This window comes from Coenobita brevimanus, chromosome 94 (genome assembly GCF_032717465.1).
Source record: "Coenobita brevimanus isolate Jiangsu-jjx chromosome 94, ASM3271746v2, whole genome shotgun sequence".
Lineage (NCBI taxonomy): Eukaryota > Metazoa > Arthropoda > Malacostraca > Decapoda > Coenobitidae > Coenobita > Coenobita brevimanus.
The window spans coordinates 4,683,203-4,699,658 of record NC_137047.1 but is presented as its reverse complement, the minus strand read 5'-3'; the positions used below and the strand labels follow the sequence as shown (position 1 = coordinate 4,699,658).

The following is a 16,456-nucleotide window of genomic DNA, read 5'->3' as shown; positions in this document are numbered from 1 at the left end:
TGTAACTGAGAACCAGAAACTCTATCAGGAGTCTAGCTCTGTTAGGCCCAAGTTCATAAAGTGATATTTATCGTATGATGCTATAAACTGGAATACATCTTTGATTCCTGATGGGTTTCTTATTCTGCTGTTATATCACTGTGATATGTGATGGAGTGTGCACAGAAACAATAACATGCCTTTTGAAACTGAAAGTCATCAGTTCCTTAAACTATCACAAATGCTAGGCAACCTTTATTTACTACTGGCTTGTTTTACAAGTGAACTGTGTTTCTGTGATTAGTTCATTCAAGCAAGTCTGTGTTTCCAAGACCTGACAATAAATCAAAACTAATCCTTGCATTTTGATTTACCTACAAAAGAATATCAGAGGACATTTTTTCATTTCAGTTCTGTATGCTAGCAGCACAAAAAACAAAGACAAATACCCCACACAAACTAACCCTTTCCAACCTGCAATAAGCCCCTTCCAGTTACCATTAAAATCCCTCCACTTAAAAACGGGACCTTGTTTGTACCCAGCAGCATCCCTAAAACCCTTCCCAGTACCTTTCATTTTCTTGCTAACAGCCCCCAAATTAATCTCTGTAGCTTCTTTCCACTCTTCCCCAACCTCTTTCCATACCCAGTCTTTATTGCTTCTGAACCACCACAAAAACATGGACACCTGTAAGCATGGATGTCACATGTTCTCCTCCTTGTACCTCTGGATCAGAGTTCGAAGTGTGCGGTTGGGTGTCAGTGTGAGGTGTGGGAGGCGCTCATTGGTCATGGGGCTGGTGCGCTTGCCACTCGCGAGCCACGCCTCCATAGCCACACGCTCGTATGTAAAACCATCTGAAATTCAGGAGTGCCTGAGTAAAACATGGCTGATAGTTTCAACCAAAACTGGAGAAACACATAAAATGGGGAACTTGGAGCTGCAGTGACTTTTACTGTATATTTAAATATATATATATATACATCCATCCATCATCCAATATATATATATATATATATATATATATATATATATATATCCATCCATCCATCATCCAATATATATATATATATCCATCCATCCCTCATCCAATATATATATATATATATATATATATATATATGTACATCCATCCATCATCCAATCCTACGTTGCCCCATGAGAAGCATAAGAGCCCGGGGCTAGGCAAGTTGGTCCTGACATTTAAGATGAGAGTGACCAGCCTCACTCATCCCTGAGTGGCATTCTGTGAGCAATAACCCCAACCACCCTTCGGATATAAACCTTCACCAGCTAAATCCAATTGGAGTGCTGCAATTACCCACTAAACCACCAGGTACCATAATTTGGTTATATGGTTACCACCGAGCGTAGTAAATGGTTTCCTGGTGAACAGGAAACCATTTGGCTTGTCACTCAGTGTAGAGTCACCCACAGGCAGAAGGAACAGGAAAGAATGAAGAAAGGAAAGACAAAAGAGGGAGTGTAAAGTCACCTGTAGGCAGAAGGATGAGGAAAGTGTGACGTAAAGAAAGACAGAAGAGGAAGGAAGGAAAAGAGGGAGGAGAGAAAAGGGCAGACACCTAAGAGCAGCACTACATCGAGTGAGTGGATGGTGAGCACCCCCACCTACCACTTTATATATATATATATATATATATATATATATATATATATATATATCTTGTAAATCTACAAGCAAAATCAAACAAAACAACACAGCTAATAATAATAAGCTAAAAAAAGAAAAGTGGATGGCATAGAAGAGAAGAGGGGCCCGACAGCAAAGAGAAAGCTTACCTTCATGTAAAAAAAAAAAAAAAAAAAAAAAAAAAAAGGCAATATAACACATGAGGTGAGGAACAAAACAAGTGGGAAATGCACCATAAAGTAATGGATAAAGGAACCATAATACATGAAAACAACAGAAGGGAGTATGCACATTCAGAGTCAAACCAGCACAAAAACCTGGAGCCAAGACAAAACAACTGAGAAACACAAAATACAATAATGGGTAAAGGAACAGAATACAGGTACACAGCACTGCAGGGCACAGGCAAGAAACACCAGTCAGTGTCTAGTCACCACAAGGACCTGTATCCTTGACAAAAAACTGGGAAACACACAATACAAAAATGGATAAAGGAACAGAATACAAGAAAACACCTCAATCAGAGTCTAGCCAGCACAAAGACCTGGATCTATGAGAAAACAACTGGAAAAGACATAACACAATAATGAATAAAAGAACAGATTATTAGCAGACAGCATAGCAAGAGAGACGGCACACTTTGAGTCTCACTAGCACAGAGAACTGGATTCTTGGCACAAGAGAATGGAAATGGACAATACAATAACAGATAAAAGCAACAGAATACAGGCAGACAGCACAGCAAGAAGGAGACGGTGCACTTCAGGTCTAACCAACACAGAGAACAGGATGCTTGGCAGAACTTGAGGAAATGAAAAGAAAAAAAAAAGCATGACAGATACAGAACACTCAGGTCTAACCAGCACAGAGAACAGGATCTTTGATGAGCTCCTGGGTGATGGGGCAGAGGAATTCATCTGGAGGTGCATTGGGGGCAGTTTGGGTTTTGGCCTGAGGGTCCTGTGCTCCTGCTTTGCTCACCAGACGCAATATCTTGTTTCTGTGGCCAAGAGCATCTGTCATGGACATGAAAAGACTGAATTAAGATAAGCTTCTGTGAATGGAAATCTATAACGTAATGTGATTAATATGCACAAGGGGATGCTTTACACAAGATCCACAACCATAAAATATAGCTGTTGTTGTTGTTGCTCAACCCAGTCCATCTGACCAAGCAGAACCATCGACTGTAGGTAAAAAATTACCCTTATATGGCTGTCTCATGAGCTCTTTATAGTTGCTCCTATGATGGGTGCATGGTGCTGAGAACTTGATGTACAACAGCATGAGTAAATCCATCTTTGACAGTAAGGGGTTTGGAGTAAGCACGACAGCCTTATAAGAACTGATTATATATGAACTCCTGGATTTCTTGAATCTGATGGCAACAGCCTTCATACCTCTGATGGTGCATTCATTTATCCCAAATAAATTAGACATAAAATGGGTCTTCTCTCGACTCTCTATCAACTGTAAAATCTCGTGTTTTCTTGTCTGGCACTTTTTGGTTTTCCTTATGGTTGCAGTGGCATGACAGCATGCCTCAAGTATGGTACTGGGAAAGCATAGTGGCAAACCAATCATAACCAAAAACTGAAGAATACTGGAGCTAAGTGTGGGAAGCCACCAGACCACATACATGTTTACACATAGTACTGCCACAGGTGGATTTTCTACAATCTTTGTGAGATATACAGCAATATCTGCACTGTGGCAAGCAATCTGTAGTTACAATTACTGGTAGCAGGTTATTTCAATAATTGTTGAAACAAACAGCATTAATTTAAACCGGCACTGCAAAAGGCAGCTACTGTCAGGGTTACTGGGCAACTGCAGTTTTATGTTCATCACACATGTGAAAGTGTTGATAATGGAGGTTATCTCTCACCTAGCACAGAATTTTCCTATGATGAGGAATGTAAGTGTATAAAGCTACTTCCATAAAATTTACATAACAAACTGAATGAAAGATTACTATTAATACATATTGCAAAAGCCAATCCTCCATCAAACTAGTATCATCTTCAACACACACTCCCTAAAAGATCTCTAAAAGGATTTTGGAGGCAGTAATAAGGTAGCTACTTACTGAAAATGAAATTCAATACCTTCAATCCAAGTCTGACCTACCAACACCAACTATTACCTACCAACACCAAGTTTGTGCTCCAGTACTTCATCAGTGATGGTCAACAGTTCACGGCCATCAATAGCATGGGAGCGGAAGTTATGTGAGTACTCTGCCAGACCCTGCTCCACCAGCCACCCACACACATCTTCACTGCTCCAGTCTATAAGCTGCAGAGGAATTAGCAATATTACATTATGTAAGTACTGTATTAAATGTGTTAACCTAGTACATAGAAATATTGTTTGAGAGCCAACAGTTCACAGCCATCAACAGTATGGAAGTGAAGTTATGTGGGTGCTTTGCTAGGTCCTGCTCCACCAGCAGCCCACGTACATCGTCACTGCTCCAGTCTATAAGGTGTAGGAGAATTAGCGATATAACATCATGTAAGTCATATCACAGTACTGTATTAACCCCCAAAGACTGCAAATCTCCCACCCTGACCAGCAGCCCACGTACATCGTCACTGCTCCAGTCTATAAGGTGTAGGAGAATTAGCGATATAACATCATGTAAGTCATATCACAGTACTGTATTAACCCCCAAAGACTGCAAATCTCCCACCCTGACTCGCATTTCATGTCCAATTTCTCATCTTTCAGGAAGATAAATTCTGGTCTTATAGATTTCAAGAGCTTGAATTTACACACCTAAAAATGTATATTTCACTCTTATATGTCTTTGAGAGAAGTGAAGTCAGTGAATGTACTGTGAGGATGGATGCGGAGGATATGGAAATAATGTGAGTGCATTTAATAACTTGGGTAGTGTGATGAGTAAGGATGGAAGTTGAGAGGGTGAAGTGCTTGAAAAAGTACAAGGAAGAAAGGTTGCTGGTTCCTTGAAAGCAGTGATAAGAAACAGGGAAGTGAGCATGGAAGTGAAAAAGTTACTACACTGTATATGACAGTATTGTGATACCATCTCCAACGTATGGAAGTGATGCTTGGACCCTGTTAGAGGGACAGAAGTCAAGAGTGAGAGCAGTGGAAATAAGTTATTTGAGAGGAGCCTGTGGAGTCACATGGAGAGACAGACTGACAAATGAGGAAGTGAAGAAGCGTTGTGGTGTGGATGTGACAGGAAGCGTTAGGAGAAACACACTGAGGTGTTTGGCCATGTGGAGAGGATGGAGAGTGAGAGACTGACGAGGAGAGTGTATCCTGGGGCGCACCGGGGGTGGGGGGGGCACCGGGCCTGGGCCCCCCCCTTAACTTTCGGGGTTCTATAAAAATATATATATAATTATTTTGATAACAGCAAAACATGAAAAATTGGCAAGTACAAACAAAGAGTAACACATGAGCCAGCAGCTCCCTGACTCTAAACCTGCATGTGACCTCCCTGTAATTATCAGTTTACCTGATCTCACCTCACTACGGGACCCCCCCTTAGAAAATTTCTGGGTGCGCCCCTGAGTGTATCTGAGTGAGATGGAAGGGGGGAGAGGAAGGGGGAGGCCAAGGATGAGATGGAGGGATGGAGTGGAGAAGTATATGAGAGAGGGGGTGTGTGAGCTGTAAGCAGGGCAGTGAAATGGCGGGGGAGAGGGCAACATGAAGGCAATTTGTTTGTGGCCACCCCTTATGAGATTTTGGCATCTGGCAATAGATAGATAGGTCTAATGGTTACCGCACTATCGACCGTCAAAAATGTAAAAAGTCACCCTTAGCGTAAGAACAAAAATAGGAAAATTTTTGAAAATACATTATTTCTGCCAAATAACCATACAGAAATCAATACATTGGGGGGGGGGCATATATACATCGGGGGTAGACATATTGTAGGGGGGATACATACAGTCATTGCTTTACTTGCTGTTTACACATTATTTACAATTCCACTTGCACTATTTTACTCAACAGAAAGATCGTAGTCACTCTCTTTCAATTGTCAGCCCTTTACCTCTTTCCACACGAGGTTTAGTAGCGGGTAAAGGTCACAGGGCCCTTTGCATGGGGGTAAAAAGTGGCTGAAGTTAGCAGGAGCAAACAGACGTACCTTCACCTTGGAAGATGACCGTGAACTGATAGGGGTGGGCCGGGGTGGCCTACCTAGGGAAATGCATTACTGCCAACGTCAGCCTCTTGACAGCTGCTAATATATAGCAGTGAAATGATTGGCAGGATATCTAGACAATACATTATAAATTAGGTAGTTCCAGGTGAATGTAAATATCACTTAGTCTTCTCCCTTCCCTCCTTATATATATTTTTGGTACAAGAATAGATTATACGGCATATTTCAAGGGGAAATAAACAGCGAAAATTAGCGAACGAATGCACGTGAGGTGTTGTCAGGTGATAATTAGCCAATTCCAGGTGTATGGCACTCTCACTTACCTTATTTCTTTTTGGTATATATTATTTGGTATAAGAATAGGGCATAGAACTTCAATGGATGAAATCAGTGGAAAATTCCAGGGAAGATTTACTTAGCGCAGCACGGCCGGGCAGGCGAGAGGAGAGGGTAATGGAGGGAAGGTAGGGAGAGGAGTCAAGAACGGGGAGAAATGGCTAAATTTTCAACAATGGATGGGAGTACAGATGAGATTAGGAGTGCTGACTAGTGTTGGACATTAGCAGTACTGATAGATGATACAAGCTACCACTTGAAAGCCCAGGGGAATTCAAAATAACACAGAATCGCAAAAGTGATGCCCGCGGTATGATCCCTTGCTCCCAAGCATCACAAAAGTGACGCCCCGCGGTTAAGGTTAACAGTCCTGTGTCTGGTAGGTCATAATATAATACCTTCCCCCATATCTTCTTTGGCTGGCACCTTTGAGCTCTCTCATCCATATTCATGGTGTTGACACTCTTCACTCACTTATCCTTCCCCATTCACTCTACATACCCAAATAATCTACACTGCCCCATTCTCAGTACACTGTGATATAAAGCAACCCACTTTTTCACTACAAATAACTCTGTCCCTGAAAGTTGCATTGTTTATCGATCTAGCCATTCTCACCTAGGTATATTCCTGTATCCCAATGTCAATTCCTTCACTGGTCATGTTTCACTTCCATAAAACATCATATTTCTCAAACAAGCAAAACACAGTCTGCTCTATGTGGAATGTGAGATACTCTTCATTGTCAGGAGAGGTAACAGTTCCCTGAACTTCCTTCAACCACTTCCACATCGTACAACAGAGCTTGCCTCTGTTCCATCTCAGCACAGATCTTAACACTTACATAACAAAACTCTCCCAACAACAGAACTCCCCCAAAGACTCCGCTGATGCTTCTCCAAAATTTTTCCAAAACTGCTATACTAACCTGGCTGACCCTGCCAAAAAAAAAAAAAAAAAAAAAAAAAAAAAAAAAAATCAATGTCTGCCACATTTGGCAGTCTGCCTCACATACTGCTACATCTCTCTGGTACTAACCCATTACATACTGACTGATGTCAGCCAGCGGGAAGGGGTTAAACAATCTCTTTGTCATTCATTTTCTAACATTCTGCCCACATATTCATACCATCTCAGTGTTTTTCGGTTCATCGTATTCATCGACTCCACATCACACAGCATACTTACAGGTTCAAGATTTACGTCAGAGATGACAGAGTATGAATTTTTAAAAAAATCACTACACTTTAATCCAATGTTCAAACCACTCATTCATAAACCTGTAATCATGTAAGGCTAATAAATGCTGAAAAAAAAAAATGAAGAGAGAAGAAGCCACTCACTTTAATATTTTCCCTGAATCTCTGTGAGGGGAACCTGACCAACTTCTTGGTGCTCCCTTGCTTATGTCCTGGTACTGTTGGTTGCTGCTGCTGTTGTTGCTGTTGTTGCTGCTGCTGCTGCTTAAGAGCAGCAGTAGATGCTGCATCAATCCGCCAGACATTAACTGCTCGGTCACCGCTGCCAGCTGCCACTAATGCTCCATCATCACTTAGAGCACAGCATGTAACATACCGCTTGTGACCTTCAAGCACACCCACAGCTGTCAATCTCATCTGCAGACAATAATAGATTTACATACTGTATATCATCCTCTGATCATCATTATCATCATCATCATCATCATCATTTTCCCACTCTAAGGTGGGATGAGGTAGAGTTTAAAAAAAAAAAAAAAAAAAAAAAAAAAAAAAAAAAAAAAAAAAGGACAGAATGAGACACACAAAGTTTGCCTATGTGAATGAGTCACACTCCTTACAAAAATTAATAAAAACAACAACAATAATAATAATAATAAAAATAATAATAACAATAATAATAATGTAGGCTTGTACCCAAGGAGTGGTTGGGGTTTATTACTCACATAATGCCACTCAGGGATGAGTGAGGCTGGTCACTCTCATTTTAAATGTCAGGACCAACTTGCCTAGCCCCGGGTTCCTACGCTCCTTATGGGGTGGCACAGGATTGGATGATGGATGGATGGATAATAATAATAATATTAACAATTATAAAGTAACAAATTTTTGTGTTCTGCATATGTAACTTCAATGACTTACTTTAAATTACCAGTAAAAATTGTTATGGATGCTTAATAATGAATGAAGGATCGAAGTGATACAGGTATTGCATGTATTCATCATCATCATCGGCAGCACCCTGAAAAGGTCCATCAAATGACACGAGGCCTCTCCAGTCCTTCTCCAGATTGACCTTTCCTCACGTCTCACCTTTTGTCAACATGCTGGTTTCTCTTTCATCTTTCCACATTCACAATTCCTCGATTTCCCATCCAGTCATTATATGCTTTTTTCTTTTTCACAGCTCATTTCATTTCATTCTAAAATGCAGCAACCCCACACACTATCTCACATGCTGCATGAATTTCTTTTGGAACACTTTAAACCAACCAACCAACTGACCAACAAACACACACACACACACACACACTTCCCACCTCTGCCATACATTCATAACCGTACCTACCCAACGGCTTCTTATATTCAACACGTTTAGTCTTCCTCCTACAGCAATTCCACTCTCTTTCCAACTGCTACTCCCTTCTGTCGTTCATTACCTCTGTTTACCCATCACATGTACACTTTTAACTCTGCCATAACTACAGTATACAGTGGTTCTTGACCTGGCAGTGCAAGGGAGGTCTGTTAGGAGAGCAAGGCTGCTGTCCTCAGAAGTGGTGCATCTTTTGAGAGTAGAGAAAACAGTAAGGCTGTACCTTTTATAACCTTTGTGATGCAGTTGACCATACAGCAACATTTAATTTTATGTTCTCGGAGCTAATTTTAATATGATGTGCTAAAAAAATGGGCTATATAACCATTATTATATACAGTAATTCAATTTATAATAGTGCATACACTTCATTTTGTGGTATGCTATTTTGAGGAACACCTGGTGCCAGCAAGCAAGTACAAATACTGTTCACACTTGATGATGCTACAGTCGCGGCGGACGAGTCTGAAGGTCTCATTATCGTATCCTGCCAATCTACCAGTCAACAGTGCATCTGATTTCGTTTCATATTATACACGAATATATTACACACAAATATTATTATACATGAACATATTGGGGGACACAAGTCAAGAGTGAGAGCAGTGGAAATGAGTTATTTGAGAGGAGCCTGTGGAGTCACATGGAGAGACAGACTGACAAATGAGGATGTGAAAGAACATTTTGGTGTGGATGTGAATGTGATAGGAAGTGTTAGAGAAACGCACTGAGGTGGTTTGGCCATGTGGAGAGGATGGAGAGTGAGAGACTGATGAGGAGAATGTATCTGAGTGAGGTGGAGGGGGAGAGAGAGAGGGGAAGGCCAAGGATGAGATGGAGGGATGGAGTGGAGAGCTATATGAGGGAGGGGGGAGTGAATTGGGAGCAGGGCAGTAAAATGGAGGGGGACAGCGTGACATGGAGGCGATTTGTTTGTGGTCACCTCGTATAAGGAATTAAGGTGTCTGGCAATAGACAGACAGATAAATAGAACATATTATACACGAAATCGAACGCACTGTTGATGGGTAGGTTGCCAGGGCACGATAATGACACCTTCAGACTTGCACGCCGCGACTACAGGCGTAGAGTTACTGCAGGGATGGGGCTCACACACACATATATACAGTCAGTTTCTGCTATCTGTCAGATCGGTGTGGAATAAATCGACAGAATGATGAACCTAAAGTTAAACCCAGTTTCACAATAATGACGGCAAAATTCGTTTATACAATAACTGTGGTGGACACATATGACAAACCTGTGCATACACAGTCCCTCCTGCACTAGCCAACAGTCAACCATTTGAGCCAAAATGGTCACTCAGCATTTTCCTTTGCTGTAATTGTCTCCCTTTTGTTACATTTCATGCATGCAGGGCCACTGAAACACCACTGCTATCGCCACATAACAGTGCAGGTGCACAATGAATAGTACAGTATGAGATACAAGTGGAGTGGTAACTTTTCAGTATGTGAAATACTGCAACTTGTGAACTGGAAATCTTGTCTGGCAAAGATGCTACCCCTAGTGCTCCTGAAGGTGCTGAGAGGCAAGCCTAATTTTTTTTTTTTTTTTTTTTTTTTTTTTTTTTTAAGGGTTTTGTGGTCCTTGGCTCCCTCCCTAACCCCACTGAACCCATGTTGTCAACCTCAACATACAATAAATTATTAGGCAATGAGTTCAATTGACAACTCCATCACATACAAAGGCATGACTGTACATGTCTTCTCACACATCTGAGGCTATTTTTTTTTTTTTTTTCACCAGTTTCCAGCAACTAATGGAATTAATTAAATTGCTGGTTCTGGCTCTTGGTTAAGCTTCCAGTCAATAATGTAAAAAACAATCAGGGTACATAATGGCTGACCTAAATACTGCACAGCGATTCTTAAGAGAGGAGGCCTTAATTTTTTTTAAATAAACAAAGAAGAATCAGAAGCTAACAGCCACCAAAGCTTTTTCTTTCCACATAAAACCCTCAAATAATATCACCAGATGGTAACCATATAATCAACTCACACCTGTTCCCTGCGTCGACAAAATGGGTTGGCAGAGAATTAGTGCCCTTCCCCATAAAACAACTACCTCAGAGTCAAATGGCCACCCATTACAGAATTACGGCATATGGCTATAGATAAACAGAGAAGATATAATATTGTACTCATTTATTTTCAAACATGTGCATGAATTCCCACCTCAGGGGTAGGGATCCTTGGATTTATTGAGCTTTTGGCTTATAGAAACCAGATCTCTCTCTCTCTCTCTCTCTCCACACACATACACACAGTAACCCCTTGGTTACAGCACAATTAGTTATAGCGGTCTTCATTATCACTGCAAGACGAAAATCTGCACTCCTGTCCTTACAGCACATTTTTTGCCCCCAAAACAATGTTATCGTGCACCTGAGCTGGTTTCTGCCGACAATGATGATGCAGTGTCTGTGGTTTCTGATTTTTATCAACATATCAAAAGATATACAGTATTTTGTTCTTTTACAAATATTACTATGATGGTCTGTCTGCTCTTTTATAATCTCAATAAACCACCAACAAAGACAAATAAAAACACACTTTTGATAAGAGTTTTGATTAAACCTTAAAAAATGAGGAATACACACTAAATACTTTTATTCATCTTCAAAAAAAAGGAAAGCCTGCCATTGGCTGATCACTGGGTCCAGGATGATCAAGTCACAGTCAGAGCCAGCAGCATCAACACCATTATTTATTGCTTTAAACCTCTTTAATATCAATGTCTTTTGTCCGCTTTATCTTTATACGGTAGGCTATGCCATTAGGAAGCATTTTGTGGTCTAGCAGGGGTAACAGAAAGTTTTTAGTAAGGAAGTTGGCGTCAGGTCAGTGTTCTGGTTAACAGATTAGGCTTACTATAATACATTAAAGGCCCATATACACAGACTTCATACACGCAGAAGCCTAGGTTAACACTTCAGTCATGCATACCGAGGAATCACTGTACACCTAACTCATTCTCTCACACACTCACCTTTCAACTTAGTCTCAATCAATCCACACATGTCCACTCTTGCACCTTCAAGCATCTGCACAATATTCATTTCCTTCACTTCATCATCTGCACTCCTTACACTCCTTGTCACCACCCTCAGCATGACCCTAGTTCAGTTCTCAGTTGTCAACTGATAATAACGGCATAGATTTTTCTTGCCATGTAAACTGAAAATGTGCATACTGGACCCGCATAGAGAGTATACTGTAATATGAGAATTTAATAATATGTACTTGGAGTTAGTAATGACCTCCAGAACAACTGTAAAAATTACCATTTTCAGAACAGCAGGGAGATCAGCAGGTTGACTGCTATGACACAGAAATTTATAATGAGTTTCTAGGAACAGATAAACATCCATCCATCAAGATGGGTTCATCATATTTCAAGAATATACACACACACATGTGATGCAAAAAAAAAATTTAATTGAAAGTGACACTGAGGATAATGTTAGAAGAGGAAAATTGCATGTGGCACAGAAAAAGAGTGAAGCAGTACATTACTAAGATAGAAGGCAGATGATCAGACATGTGGCAGATGATCAGACATGTTTGGGATAGTGAGAGAGACATATATGTCAGGCAATAGACAGATAGATAGATAGAGAGGCATATGAGAGCAAAGCACCCTGAGGTCAGTTTTGTCAGGGCCAACTTGTCAGAGGGTTTCCACAAGACGTGAAGTATCAGAGATGATGATGATATAATCAGTGACTTTCCTTGCCTAACTTATGAGAAACCTGGCATCTGCTAAATACAGTACTTATAACTCAAGAATCCTCAGACAGGAATGAAGAGAAAAATATATGCTAGGTATAAAATGGAGGGATAAAAAGGGTGACTATTAGGTAAGAGAACAAATGAAAGATGATTATCTTATTCCTGTAAGTACAAAAACAGAAATGTACATGGGCATGTCACATCCTTCAGTGGAAAAAAAAAAAAAAAAAATGAAGATTTGCTAGGACTGAATGAAACAAGTTCATCAGCCAATAAATCAGAAAGAAGAAAGATGGGAGAAACATCAGGCTGGCATGGACTGTCCCAGGCTGCTGCTGCTGGGTTACTTTCAGTCATTATTGTATAAACATACTTCCCTTTCATTACGGTATGAAAACTTGAAAACAGGTTTCATACTGTACTAACAAAACGTTTAAAACAGTTGCTACTACATTACTAGTAAATGCATTAAAGTACTGTATGTACTATATACTTCACTCATTCTTTATTTTGTAAAGCCATGAACTAACAACCTCACACTTACAGGATCCCATAGCATCACAGTCTTGTCCCCAGAAGCCGATGCCAGAATAAGCCCATCAGCGCTGAATCGTACACACATTATTGGTCCTGAGTGGCCATACAGCGTGTGGTGTGGGGAGATAGTGGGGGTGGTATCTCCTCCCAAAATCTGGCTCTCAATTTCCACAACCCACAAATGTAGAGCTGTATCCTGCCCTCCTGATGCAAGAAGGTACTGCTTCCCCAGAGCACTTGTGTCTGAGGAAAGTTAGAATAGTGACTGAGTAAATTATAAAGTATGTTATGTGAATTACACTGAAAATCTATAGCTGATAACACTAGTGTTAAATAAATGCTTACACATATCATGGGATTATGAAAAGAGGCATGTCACGTACTTCACATGAGCCAGACATGGTAAATAAATAACAGAACTACCAAAAAAAAGGCACTGTGGTGGCTTGGCCATGTGGAGACGATGGAAAGCGAGAGACTAACGAGGAGAGTGTATCTGAGTGAGATGGAGGGGGGAGGAAGAGGGAGGGTGAGGCCGAGGACAAGATGGATGGATGGAGTGGAGAGGTATATGAGAGAGGGGGGTGTTGGCTGGGGGAAGGGCAGTTAAATGGCAGGGGACAGGGCGACATGGAAGTGATTTGTTTCTGGCCACCCTTTACGGGACTGAGGCATCTGGCAACAGATAGACAGATGGACATTAGCCAAACTTACTTACAGAAATGTTCACTCCAGAACTAACAAAAAACTTTACAAAGAAAATTAAGAACTCTACATGCACAGGGCCAGATGGTATCAGCATCCTGCACTTGAAACATTTAGGACCACACCACATTCAGGCCCTCACAAACATTAGTGACTTTTTAAGAAGCAAACTGTAGCATTCCCAACATTGGGAAACATGGAGCAATCATCACAATACTTAATGTCAACAAAAGCCCACCATACCCTTCTTCATAAAGACCCACAACAATACTTAGTACACCATCAAAAAGAACCAAATGCTTGAATCTTAATAAAGTCACACCTCACTTTAGCCCAGCTCCTTCACAGTATAGCTTTAAACCACTACGCTCCATAAACACACTACTAACCAACTTCCCACAATATGTATCTGACAACATCAACTCAGCATGACTCGCACAATGTACACTACTTACAACAACAGTTACTCGTGGCAGCAGTAGTAGAAGAATAACTCTGGTCTGTCTACAGTAGGTGAGTACCCCCACCAATGGCAGGCAAGCAATTGCCACTGCGGGGCCATCTCATTACTTTGAACTGATGTTCCCTTATGGTAAACAATGCCTTGCCACAGCAAGGGGCAGAGATGAGAGTGGAAGTTTGGTTTTGGGGTGGATGCTGCATTTGTATATCTCCACCCAGTTAACAGGGGCATCATATTAGGCTCCACATCACTTCATTATTTGGTTATATGGTAATTACCAAGTGCTGTAAATGGTTTCCTGTGTTACAGGAATCCATTAAGCTTATCACTTAGTGTACAGCCACCTGAAGTGAAGAGAAGACCAATAAAAAGTGACAGGATGGATGGAAGAAATAGGAAGAGAGGAGGACAGACACAGAAATTTGGTTAAGATGAAGGAAGACGTAAAACAAACTCTGTGTGTGTGTGTGTGTGTGTGTGTGTGTGTGTGTGTATGTGTGTGTGTGTGAGAGAGAGAGAGAGAGAGAGAGAGAAAGAGATGAATCACCCGTACAGAAACCATCAACGTATGGTTCTTACTTCCTGATGATGTAATATGACCACTGCTTCCTTGATTTGGGCGTTACACTTCAAACAGATGTGGCTGAGTTTTCTGCCTAAGAGTAGTGACAGTGTGGCTAGTTATTCAGGTTCTAGCCTGACTTTACTCCCATGTTACAGCACCTCTCAAGGTCGGTGGTTATCATCCTTCTACTACTTACTCATGTGTAACTTGTATTTCATATAAAAACAAGTCATAGTATATACAACGCATTAACTATTAAAAACTGTACCCTATAAAATACAGTACATATGGTACTGATATACTATGTAACATTCACAGAACTTAGAAAACATGTCATGTATGCTACACCTATGATCCATTTCAGTTAAATCATTCAGCTACCCCTCTCTACACCCTAAGTATGTTGACACAAAGCAGAAAATGAGGTTGTCCAACAATCATTAAAAATGGTATAAATATAAAGACTCTCACTCCATCCTATTTATTAGGCATTAATGACATGCAGGGATACATGCACAGTTCTCTTTCCCTAACACAAAAGAAAAATCAGTTGTTATGAAGCATGTAAGAAAGCTGCAGTCATTAACCCCTTTTGCCCAGGGCCCAGGACATAATATTTTATTCTAATACCATATTACAGTACAGTATTTCATTCAGCTTAGGAAGACCTCTTCAGACTGTCAGGGTTAACCTGTCTTGATCAAGTACTGTATCAGCCAGTCTTCCACTGCATCACATTTATTCCTTCCTGCAAAGTAAACGAATACAATGTAAGACTAACCATCCTTGCCAATAGATGGGCTGAAGTGTAATGAGGCAAACCCCAAGGTCATGAGCCTCAGGCCTCATGGCCAGGGGAGCTGAATGACCATAACGTGCATCCCATACTCGTACCTCCCCCCCACTGCTCCCAGTGGCCAAATAACTGCTGTCTGGGGTGAAACTTGCACTTGTCACCGTTGACTCATCGCCACACATTCGTCTGAAGAATGGAGAATAATGAATTTGTTTATATGCTCCAGTTGTCAGCAATGTCTAAGCAACCTTTGCATTCCTTTTTACTTTTTAGTAATCCTTACTTCTTGAAATTGGTCGGTAAAGGTACCACTTTATAATGAAAGTAAAGGAAGTCAAAGTTATTGAGCGACAGTGCATTATCTCTCTCTCATATTTTTTATACCAAACACTGAATTTTTCATATAATTAAAAAAATAGAGCCAGGATTCCAGGGGCTTGAATGATGAGTGATGGGAAGCATGGCCCATTGGATTAGGCAAATTTGGGTTGTCTGGACATTTCTACTCACCCTACCCTAGGGTGGGAAAGGAGGTCCAGATGATGATGATGATGATGATGATGATGATGATGATGAAAAAAAAAGCTTGAATAATTATACAGTAATATATATATATATATATATATACCTATCTACTGATATATATATATATATCTATCTACCTATCTATTGCCAGACGCCTCAATCCCGTTTGGGGTGGCCACAAACAAATAGCCTCCACGTCGCCCTGTCCCCCGCCATTTCACTGACCTGCTCCCAACTCACACCCCCCTCTCATATACCTCTCCACCTCATCCCTCCATCTCATCCTCGGCCTCCCCCTCCCTCTCCCCCCCTCCACCTCACTCACATACACTCTTTGGGTGCCTTTGTTAATAACAGTATCCTGTAATTTATGGATCATTCCAACTTCTCATCATTACAGAACCCGATGAAGCTAAAAC

The 16,456-nt window shown here is 40.9% G+C and overlaps 1 protein-coding gene across 1 annotated transcript in view; it reads right to left on the bottom strand.

The window, feature by feature from the left end:
* Window positions 1-555: 555 nt before the first annotated feature.
* LOC145412836 (WD repeat, SAM and U-box domain-containing protein 1-like) overlaps window positions 556-16,456 on the bottom strand; it is a 49,346-nt gene continuing 33,445 nt past the window's right edge. Inside the window, 7 exon segments of the mRNA XM_080282627.1 lie at window positions 556-837; window positions 2,492-2,647; window positions 3,782-3,929; window positions 7,461-7,733; window positions 12,991-13,226; window positions 15,498-15,534; window positions 15,536-15,698. Of these exon segments, the coding sequence (XP_080138753.1) occupies window positions 683-837; window positions 2,492-2,647; window positions 3,782-3,929; window positions 7,461-7,733; window positions 12,991-13,226; window positions 15,498-15,534; window positions 15,536-15,698 (1,168 nt within the window). The 3' untranslated portion in view covers window positions 556-682.